This window comes from Fulmarus glacialis, unplaced genomic scaffold (assembly GCF_000690835.1).
Source record: "Fulmarus glacialis isolate BGI_N327 unplaced genomic scaffold, ASM69083v1 scaffold1313, whole genome shotgun sequence".
Taxonomy (NCBI): domain Eukaryota; kingdom Metazoa; phylum Chordata; class Aves; order Procellariiformes; family Procellariidae; genus Fulmarus; species Fulmarus glacialis.
Genome location: NW_009200800.1, coordinates 29320 through 41063, shown reverse-complemented (window position 1 = coordinate 41063; position 11744 = coordinate 29320). Strand labels below are relative to the sequence as shown.

Below are 11744 nucleotides of genomic sequence, written 5' to 3'. Positions count from 1 at the left end.
GAAAGCCATTCACCATTTGCAGTCTCCTGGCTGTAAATGATAATCCTGTGCCATTAGCTGGGGTGTGAAAGGCGGGGAGGGATTGCCTGAGCAAGGCTGGCTGCGAGGATGCCCCGCTGCGGCAGGGCTGCCCTGGGGACGGAGGGGAGGAAGAGCCACTGATCTGGTGACTGACAGCTCTGGCTCTCTGTGCTAAAATGGGTCCTGCCATTTGAGTGAGTTACTAGAGAGGATGTGTGTACAGTTATAGTGGAAGCAATATAGCCATTCATAAACAAATGCTTCCGTGAAGCCAGCTGTAAAAACAATGATGCTTGCCTTTGAGGTGAAAGGGCAAAACCTTAGCAAAAGGAGTATAAATAAGAAATAAATTGTTACCTTTGTGTGAGTGACTGAAATAGCTGTTCTCTTAGTGCTTTGTCTTAATGACCAGCTCTGATTAACTATAGTTGTCACCTTATTCAGCAAAACTTAAGGTCTGCGTATCATGCCTTTTTACAGCAGTTTTTTCATTGCTTTTTTCCTTTTTTTTTTAAAGTCTAGAAATAATGGCTAAAATGTGTAAGTCAAGAGAGACCCTACTCTGCAGAAAGCACACAAGATGAAAAATTGCAAATGTTGTATGCCCCAACAGTTAACGATAGTGTTTAATTAGAGAGAAACATTTATTCATGTACCAGAATCCTCAGTGTACTTCTGTACAAAAAGGGAAACTACAGATGCTGCATCGTACAGATTTTGCAGCACCTTGTGAAAATGTTACTGTAAATTCAAATGCACAGATACAAGTACCATAGATCTCACATATCCATTTAACTTGGTGTAAAAACATTTCACTACCTTAGTAGGTTAGGTGTTTAATATTATCCTTATAAAGGAGCAGAGACGGCTGCAGCAAAGGGCCAATGTACTTGTAGTAACAAGGATAGGAAAGATAAGAGTTTCACCTGAATTCCATCACAAATAAAGCACTCAAATGCTCTGTATTGCAGAATGGAGTTTACATTACATATACTATTTTTCACTTATCTGTTTTGTCCTTCCTTCTTTGGAAGGACAATTAGGAGGTATTTCAGCACATAGGTTTGCCCACTGAAATTCAAGGAGTGGCGCCTTGGATTTTTAAAAAACTTCAGTCTGAGCTGTCTGTCATGAGGTCCTGGGATGTTGTATCATAAATAATTTGGTAATTGAAATTCTGCAAAGCCAGAAGAGAGAAGGTGGCAAGAAATAGTAGCAGGGGTGAGATTTGGAACTCAGAAATCACTGGCACCTATTTCCATAGTTACCGCTCTAAACCTTTATCAGGCTTAAAGTCTCCTTCTCTCTCTCTTTTTAGTGTTTGGCATTACTATAACTTACAAGGAAGATATCTGAGGCTATGTGCCATTCTGCTCAGGCAATTCTAGATGGCTAGGAAAAAAAAAATGCTTAAGAGGAATTCAGTTCCTTGTAATAACATGATACAGCTGGAGTGATTTGGTTGTCTCCTTTAGTAGCTAAGAAACCTCTCTGTGGGCTGGGTTATTAAAAGGAATTTCCTTACAGGGCTCAGGAGATTCCTGGTATCCAAGTTCATCTTGAAAGACTGTAATGGAATGTTTAGGTTTATTTAGAATAATAAATTTAAATGTGGGATTCAGAAAATAATGCTGGAGGTTCACAAAGACCTGCCTGAATATTTTTAGTTGACTGTAATTTCTGTTTGCGTTCTCTCTGTACTTTCTCATTAAAGATTTCAGGAAAGGACCGTGGAGGTAGTTCTGAAATACAGTACGTAGTCCTGTCAAATGGATATCGGGCTGCTTCTAGAAGTGGAGTTTAGTTCAGGTTTTAGATTTCTCCTCTTCCGACTTAGAAAAGGAAGAAACAATTCCCAACGAACATCAGCATCGCCATCCGAAAATATGTTTAAAGACACCTTTGAATATCAAATTTGCTTCTTATACTTAAATGTTTATAAATAAAAGCACAAAACGTGATCACAGGGTAAAATTTCAAAAGCAGCTAATTGATTTGGCACACTGGAGAATGCTACATTCTCAGAGTTATTAAAAAGCTGATGTCCTGCTTTTAGACAGCAGTCCATATTTAAAAAATATTTTGGGATATTTAAAAATATTTTGGGATATTTAAAAAATCTTTTGTCTTATTTCTTCTTTTTCCTTTCAGTTTATTTTCCTTGTGATGATTATTGCTGTTCCTGCTTATTATTTTTTCCCTTATCATTATGGGAATTTATCCACGTTACATTAGTATTGGTAGTCAGTTAAGTCTGAGCCCCAGTATGTTTTGTAGTTTACCAATAATGTACTAAAAAATTACAGTTTTGAAAGGAAAGATTTCAGTTCCATGTATAGAAATTGAGAAGTTAATGTAAAATATACTGTATTATAGAAAGAAAATTAAAATAGTTATCAGAAGTTTCATGTTTATGTATTTGAGATTTTTCTTTTTATAAGAAACACTCTGATCATCTTCCTGGGATACAGAAAAAAGGAGGCATTTGGAGGGACTTTTTCAGAAATATTGACTAGGCTTTACCAGGCTGCGAGATAGAGGGAGACGTCTGCCTGCTGCTTTGTGCATTGTAAACCTCAAAGACTTTCATTTAAAAATGAGAAAACAAATAATGGGAACAGGTTCAGAGAGGACAGAAACAGGAGAATGTTTTTGGTGATTCTGTGTGTTTCCTGATTGATTTATTTATTTGTTTATCTTAAGACAGGTACGTAGATATTGGAAGTATCCTGATAGAGATGTGTTTTTCAATCCTGTGAACAGAAAAGGAAGTTCTGCTGCTCATATGAAGGTCCCTGTCAATAAGGCAGAAAAATTTAGGGCAGAATCTAGATCTAGGTCCTGTATTCGTAATTGTCATTTACCTTCAGTAAGTTTACCTTCAGTAAGTAATGAAGAATTGCTATCCAGACTTGTTTCTCTCTTAAATATCTGGAAAATCTTGTCCTTAGCATTCGCTGGCCTTTTGCAGTGTGAAAATATATGTACATGAAAATACCAAGACATTGTCTGTGATAAGTATGATTACCTTAATTACTTTCTGTATAATTGTTTCTCAAGATGACCTCCTTTTTGATGGCTTTTATTAATTTATTTTAGGAAAAAAAAGACTTAATTGGAATTGTAAATTACGGAGACAAAGGGTATGTTATGGGAAGTAGGTCCGGATCTGTTTGTGTCAGACAGTGACTGCTGGTTTTTATATTCTTAAGATTCATGGAGAAAAATCATTTAAATTGATACAATATGTGCGTGCACAAGGTAATATCAACAACCAATATATTATTTCAAAATCTGGTGAGTTTCTTTATAGAGGATTAGGTTATATAGTGTGGGGGGACTCTGAAAAGAAAATAGAATTGTGTATTGATGCCTTTAGAAATATTATTTGAGGGCAATAAAATGTTCCCTGAAATTCCCTCCTGAGTGGAGAAAATGGAGTTTGTTTGCAGTAATTGCATTTTCTAGCATTTGCTTTCGCACTTTCCAATATGAGTTAAGCCAATTGGAACCCGTGATTTCGTTTTGCTTATTGGCAAAAGTACCATGTAAATTGATCTGTGATGCATTTATAGAGAATGCTTTGAAAATTTTGAAATAGAGATGGCTTTTTCTTATTAGATTTAGATAGTATTAGGGTTCATTTCTATATTTTAGCCTAATGTAATAGTAACCAAAAATGTTCCTTTTCAATTTAGTCTTAATCAAGTTCAAGGAGAACGTTTCTACTTAGCCCCACCGGCACTGTGAAGGCAGAGTTTATGTTCCCATTCTCAGCCTTGGTATTCAGTGTTCAAGATCTGAGCCATTCGAAACCACACCGAGCTGAAATCAGTCTAAAACTTGTCAGCCTTGAAACATTAAGATCTTGATCGCAAGAGAAAATGTAAAATTCTGTTGGACAAAATATAACGTATTTCTGTGTATTTGCAGTATACATGCACTATAGACCTTAAACTACAGGGGGTTGGATGCAAATCTCATAATAAGTGTAAATATGGGGTAATTCTGTTTGGAGGAACACCCTTCAGTAAAAAGATGGTTTTGCCTGAAAACCTTATATATTTTCCTAAGTGAACGCTATTTCACTTAAAGGATCTCTTTGAAAGCGTGCTCATAGCACCAAAGCAGTCGTGGTAGTCCTTTATGTATTGCTTTGCTATGGGAAAGAGAAGAGTAGCAGGAACTACCATTTCTGCAAGAAGTATTTTTAAAAATGAAAGGAAAAAATAAGGCTATTGTAATTTCCAGGGAGGGTGTTGTTTTCAGAATTTGCTAAATTTAAAGGGAAACTTCATAGCTGTCAGCTTTTTTGATTTTAAGTTAGGTGTGGTGTCGTCCCCCCACCCCCCCCACCCCCTTGAAAACTCAATCTTTTAGGTTACATAATTAAAAGCCTGAAAACAAAGCCTTTCCAGGGACTAGCAAGCAGAGAAATCTGTGCCCTTTCTGTTTCAAATTTCATAATTTTAAAGTCAATTTGGGGGACTTTTTACACCTAAAATTGGCAGTGCTGTGAGCTGCAAAATCTGGAGGCTTTTTTGGTTTTGAGGTTAGACTAAACAAAACCTTCAAATTCTGTCTGTTTCAAAACAAATAAATGTCATGTATTAATTGATAAAACTTCAGTGAAGCTTTCCATGTTTCAAGAAAAAATGTTTCAATAACAGTAGCCCAGTGAAATTCAAAACAGCTTTGAGATCAAAACCCAACACACGTCATGTCAGAATAATGCTAAGGAAGACAGGGAACACTGAAGTGAAACAAAAGATTGTCGCTTATGTTGTGCTACATTTTTTTTCTTTTAACAGAGAGGAGAAGGATATTAATCACAAACAGTTACATTAGAATAATGTTATGGTTGAGACATAAATACATAAAAGCAAGGAATTGTTGCCAATGCCAAAGCATCTTTAAATCAGACCCCTAGTTAACTAGGTTCTGCTATATACAGTTCATACTGCACTTGGCGATGTTATGGCCCAGTGCCATGCAAAATTCACTTTATTTACCTACGGGAGAGAGAACGAGTGGAACGCACTTGGTATTAGGTACCGCTGATTCTGCAGTATCAGAGTTCTCCTAAGTGCCCGTACAGGTTGAGTAGCACCTGTATCTGCGCTCGCTCGGAGAGGACCGTGTTTGCTGCAATACCTTGGCACTACGTAGCTGAGTTACAGGTGCTGAGGCAAGATTCTACTTCCTTGCTTTCATGGGTTTATGCCTCAACCTTGGCATTATTGTAACGTAGTTTTTTGTGTTTAATGTTTCTTAGACTTGGTTTTCCATTGCCAGCATGGAAGAAATCCTAATGCATGAGTTTCAGAGGAGAAGGTAGCAGTCTGAACCTGCTGTGTGGCTCGATCCGCAAGTGTGAGTATTAACGCTAGAGCTGTCAGGCCTTGTGAAAATTAATGAAGCCTGACGGTTACAGAGTGAAAGGTCAGAGGCAGAGCTTGCACTTACCTAACATTTCTGTTTTGTTGTGTCTAACAGCGTTTTCAACAAAGGGGAGCTTTAATGTACAAGCTTTAGATTTATCACAGGAATTCAAGGGTCTCAGCCTTTGCTTCTCCCTGTGCTGTGGTCTGGTGTTTTCTTTGCATAAAGGCAAAACAGTTAAACTTTCATTCATCTACTCCTCTTGCTGTGTTGCCCATGTGTGTTTTGCCCATATTTTTCTTTCTCCAAAATTTTTTTTTGGAGGGGGAAGAAAAAAAGAAGCATCTGAACCAATGATAGTTTAAAAAGCTGGTGGAATAGTTTTCATCAAGAAGATTTTGAGAGATCTTGTACTTCAGCTCTTTGTACTTATTTAGAAGCATGTTCTGGTTTTGTGCATGTTCTGTCTTTTATTTGCCTGCTTTTTTGTTTTTAGTTATTTCATTCTGTAGATTTCTACAGACACAGAGAGGTAAAATGCATGGGTGACGATTTCAGCCAGTATGTTGGTTGACATCAGTTTTAGCTATCCCATTGAGGACTTTTTGTGAAGGCTGTTTGATTAAAACAGCCAGAATATTTTCACAGTCAGTTGGTCAGTCTCATCCCAGAAAAGATACTTGTTTTTCCTACCCAGTTTTGGATCTCGGTACCTGCACTTGATGGTTGGTGTGAGAAGTCTAGCTTATCACTTGAAAGCTCGAGTCTATATAACTGTACTTACACAGTCTAACTCATTTGTTGCTGCCGAAGGAGAAATCAGAGCCTTTGAGATATTCTGTCGTTCTTTTAAAAAGCTGAGAGGGGCCTGTGTGTGTTGCGATTGTGCTGTAAATGCTGGGAAGAGAGAATAACCGTGGCCCTGAGATGGAGTGGGCTTTCCATGAGAAACCTCTCTGAAGAGTTACAGAGCTGCTGAACAGTAGCAGGTTCCGCGGGCTGCCCTCGCCTGCTGCCCATCGGTGGGCAACTGATAGCAACCTGTGCTGCTCTGGGGACTGGAAGTCCATAGGAACGACACAAAAGCTGCTCCTTCAGTGTTTGTCTCTAGATGTGTATGTGGCTGGTTATAGGTGAAAGCTCCAAGACCAGTTTTGCATTTTTGAAGCGTATATGTTATACCATAAATAGGAGATGATTCACTTGCACAGGCATCTCACTTGTACAGGTTTTCCCTCGTTTTGAAGGGACTATGATTTGTATTTCAAGGTTTCTTAGCCCATTTCTCAACATATGGCCAAAGGGTCTATGACGCTATGAAATGGGCATGAAAACACTTAATGTTTCATGGAAGTGTTGTGTGGTTTGAATAGTTAATGTATGCGTATGCATATTCAGAGCTTCACATCAAAAGCACTTGCGTAGTGTTTGTATGTAAATACAGGTTTCTATCACTATCACATTATTTCTTATTCCCCTACTTCCCTGGGGGTTTTGTAGGTAACAGTAGTCGAAAAATAATGTGATTTTCTATTTTTATAGGGACTCAGCAGTTAACATTCATTGCCAGTCAGACTCCTTTTCATGTCTGGCAGCTCTACAGAACTTGGGTTGTGTGACTAAATTGTACTCGTATGAAGCATGCCATTAAAACGGGAACAGTTGTTCAACAGATTAAGGACTCCTAGGATCAAGTACTTAAGGTGAACTTAAAAAAAAAAAACAAACCACCAAAAAAAACCCCCACCAAAAAAAAATCCAAACAAAAACTGGAACACCTACTTACATAGGTTGAAAAAAACCAACCGCCCCCGCAGCTTCCCCCCTTGTCCTGTATAATAGGTGTATTAAAAGTCAGTCTGTTGCTCAGCTAACACTTTGAAGTGATATAAGTGGTTGCAGCCACCAGAAGAAGTCCTGCCTTACCAGCGTTCACAGAGCCTCATTCCTTTTTTGCTACATCAATCTTCAGCTGGATCAGTTTCCTGATCCACTCTGCTCTGCGGCCACCAAATCCTTGTGTTGGCAAAGAGGAGTGGTGGCACAGGAGTGAGGATGAACACTTGGGGGACAAAGGTACGTGGGACTGTAGCTTGAGGGTTGCCTTGTTAAACGATAAGTCACAGAAATTTTCCGAGACTCCCAGATTAATGTATTAACTGTAAACAATCCCATTTTTACAAGTTATTCACAGTTAACTATCTTTGCTTTTATTTGAGCAAGACTGATACTGACCTTTTGTCTTCCAGAAGAGAACAACTTGTCTAATTGCAATATTTTCTTGACCAATGATTACATTGTGCCCTTGCTTCTACTGTTCAGGGCAGATGTTGAAAAACATCGTAGCCAAAATAATATAAACATATATTGAAGATACAAACGCACATCCTTTGCGTCTATATACGCATAAATAGAGAGGATTTCAAATACTCCAGTATAAGTGACTCCACAGACTTGGTGCCCTAATCATTTTTAGTAGCTGTAATTTTAGCCTTTTGATCTCACCTGTTAAACATTTAAGTATTTTTAATTTAAACTCAGTTATTACCCTGGGAATTGATAATTGGGGTTTCTGAAGTGCTTGTCCCAGCAGACAGATCAAACTCTTTTCCTAGTTTGGAAAGTGATTCTTCTGTTTTCCAGATTCACAGTATAAATTAGAATGAATAATATTACTGATGCATGACGGAAAATTTAATAGTTAGGAAATTAGACTAATAAAGACCAAATGTCGCCAACAAAAATTTAGTGAAGGAAAATGAGGAAATGCCTTTCAACCTGTGTATTGTGCTACAGCATCTCTCTCTATACAGACAGCACAGATGTAGATATGCAGAGATTAATCTGGTCAAGATGAAACTAAAATACCATAGAGCAGGAGATTTTTTGTGTGTGACTGTTTATGCTTCCATATTAAACACAAAAGGTCAGCAGATTATAGACAAAGGGCAGGACTGCCACGAGAAAACACGCCAAAATATTTTATAAATTGTATCAGAGAGAATGAATGTTGTGCACTGCCACAGGGCCTTTCAGGAAGGGAAAACCTGCATGCGATGAATAAATAGCTAATCTGATTGCAGGTAATTTATTACTGTGATTAGCGCTATGTAGTCTTTCCTCAGGGAAGAGGAAAGAAATGGATGAGACTTCCTCTGCTGTGCTCCCCTTTGCTTGGGCCTGGCTTTTGATGTGCTTGCATTTGATGAGCGGTGTTGCTCATCGCTGGCTCCCGAGCCAGCTCCGGGAAAGCACAGCAAAATGTGACTGGTTATAAAGTCGGGGAACTAGGTGGGGAGCCTGGTCAGACCTTGGTGCCCATCCTATGGTAAATATTAAAGTATGCACAAATACGGAGTGAAGCAGATCTCGCCTGGTTGCTGGATGGGGGACCTGGGTCTGCAGCCGTTCCCCCACAGCCACGCTGGTTACTCGCGGGCCCGCAGGCTGCGGGTGCGCGGTGCCGCTGAGCTAGAGCTTGCAGGTAGGTGTTGGCGAGCTCTGTCCCCGTGGGGTTTCTCCTCCAGGGCCCATTTCGCTTTATTCCTCAGCCCTGGTCTTGATCCTTGGGTTTCACTGGTGGGGCCACGTCCGGAGCTCGCCAGCGGCACCGGGAGAGGCTCCTCTCTCCCTGGCCCCCGGCTCCCCCGACCCTTCCTGGCTCTCCAGACTGACCAAGCGGAGCCTCTCCTTAGTCTTAATAAAGTCAGCGGCTGTCTTGACACCAATTGCAGTAAATACTGTTTGGTTTTCCCTGCTGATTTCAGGTGCTTCTATTAACATGTATGGTGTTACATTTATATGTTTTAATAATCACTGATGTCACCACTGGTTTGTCTTTTCGTGTCCTGTGTGTCTTCAAATTAAGCACTCTTTTTCAAGGTGTCAAGATAAAAAAATCATTGACTTCAAGCAAAATGTTCCAGACTTAATTGGACATCATATCAGCAAAATGTGCTGATTTTCAAACCTATCAAAATACATGGGAGAAAGTGTAAAGCCTGAACATATATCCAGTAAGATGAGACGCTTTCTCTGCTGAAACTGGCAAATGTTGATAACTTGGCAGAAACCTGAATTTAACTTCTCCATCCTACTTCTCCGAGAATTTGATCACATCTAGCTTGTTTTGGGGGATTGATAGTTATGACAAGTGTATCAAATTTCATGCCAGTGGTATCTTTTATGTTTCCTGAGAGAGGAGAAAATAGCAATTTTACCTTATGCCCAGGAGTCACGGAGAGCAGGAACTGTAGGTACCTGCCACATCGAGTTTTTAAATAAAAATGAATTGCAGAGCAGCATGTAGCAGAGAGGGGGAAGGGGAGGGAAGAGAGCGAGGCATAAACTGTAGAGGAGCATTTATTGCATGTCCCCCAGCTTTTAATCTAATGCAGCACCGCAGAGAGTTATGAATATGTATGATCTGCGTTTTGTTCAGATGTGAGGTGTCTATGAAGATGTCTGCTTGTTTTTTTCAGGGGATTTACAGCTTTTTGTTTTTCTATCCAGAATTAACTAATTTTGCAAAGATGGTGTTTATGTACATATCTTGTGTAATTCCTGTTTCTGTGATGTAAATATTGAAAAGCAGAGGATTTTGACTGGTTCCCCTTAAGTCTTACTTAGGGGAACTTTAATCTTGGAAATACTTACAGCTTTACTTTGAAACTTAGTTTTTAAAAAAAACCCACAAATCCAAACAGTTTTGAAAGTTGAAAGACAAGTTTTAGACTAGCAAAGCCACATCTATTTAGGAGAACTGTATTCATGAGAAATATACAGCGTCTGATTCTGTGTTCCTCGAGGCAGATGTTGGGAGTACCAGCACTGGAAGATGGACCCGTAGATTTCCACAAACATTTTGCTGCCTTTATGGAAAAGAAAAAAAAAAAGAAAACAAACAAACGAACAATTTGGTATGAGACTAGGAAATCAGGCTTATGGTGAAGACAGTAGAAGGGAGATGTGAGTCTGGTTTTAGCTTTGATGCGAACTTACGTGTGATTTTTGGCAAGTCACAGTGGGACAGATTTTGTACAAGAACCTAACTTCTGTGAAGACACCACAGTATAGGACCATATTTTTAAGGGAGCTCAGCACCCAGTATGTTTGTTTGGAAGATCTGGCACTGGTTGTTGGTACAAAGTACTTGAAAATCTGTCTCTGAACTCCAGAAATCTGGCTCCATGGGCCTGATCCATGCCTCGTTCCAAACAATGGAAATAGTTGCCCTGACTTGAGGTCATCAGGCCTGTACTTTTTGTCTCTGGCCCTCGCGGTAAATGAATTAACCACATTTCCTTTTTCCTACCTTATGTCTTTTTCACCTGAGTTTCATCGTTTCTTCTACATGTGTGCTTCTTATAGACATGAGATACTACCATAAACTGAATAATAATAATGATGATGATGATGAAGTGAAAGTCCGCTGCAAGTGAATTGGAGCTTTGGAGAACAGGCTAGGTCTGGGAGTAAATGCCACTACTTAAATGTTTTGGGTTCCATACGAATTCATCCAAATAATGGCATAATAAAAAGCAACAGCACCAGCAGCCTAATTCAGTACCCCATAGCTGGTACCCTCAGGACATACTAGTGAGGCACATCTCAGTCTCTGGTAACCCACCTACTCAGACACGCGAGGTATCTCGCTGCAGGCCACCCCAGTGGATTAGGGCTCAGGACTGCTGACTCTGACCCAGTCCCATGAATTAAGTGGTAGGACTGTGAGTCACACCTTAGGCTAATCTAAATCAGTGCGTCATCAGTTGAAAGCAAGGGAGCAGTGGTGGTTTATGCCACCTTTGGAGCTGGTTTGGTGCCTACCAGCTTGTTTTGTTTAATGCTTTTTATTATAACATTGCTTTGTGTGACGTTACTTTATATTTTAACGGAGTTTCATTCAGTGGAAGAGAAGCAGCATTAATAACTTCTGCTCAACATGGACATGCACACAGATCTTGGGTATTTCGTTCTGTCACTGCTAGCTGTCTACTTATTGTGGCGGCAATGCTGGTGTGGGAGGAAAATGTGCTAATTAAGTCCTCTTTTTTGTTATTTCAGGAAACCTACCATACGAATATAAAATAGTGATTGCTGGGAATCATGAACTGACATTTGATAAGGAATTCATGGCAGACCTTGTTAAACAAGATTACTACCGCTTTCCCTCTGTGTCCAAATTGAAACCAGAGGACTTTGACAATGTTCAGTCACTGCTGACAAATAGTATTTACTTACAAGATTCAGAGATAACAGTTAAAGGATTCCGAATATATGGTGCCCCGTGGTAAGTCTCGATTTAAACTTTCTTTGCTGTTTATTACTTGAACCATAGC

At 39.5% G+C, this 11744-nt stretch overlaps 1 protein-coding gene across 1 annotated transcript in view; it reads left to right on the top strand.

The window, feature by feature from the left end:
• MPPED2 (metallophosphoesterase domain containing 2) overlaps positions 1-11699 on the top strand; it is a 55685-nt gene extending 43986 nt beyond the window's left edge. Inside the window, exon 3 of the mRNA XM_009573712.1 lies at positions 11470-11699. Coding sequence (XP_009572007.1) covers positions 11470-11699 — 230 coding nt within the window. The remainder of the gene's footprint in view (positions 1-11469) is intronic.
• The last annotated feature ends 45 nt before the right edge of the window (positions 11700-11744 follow it).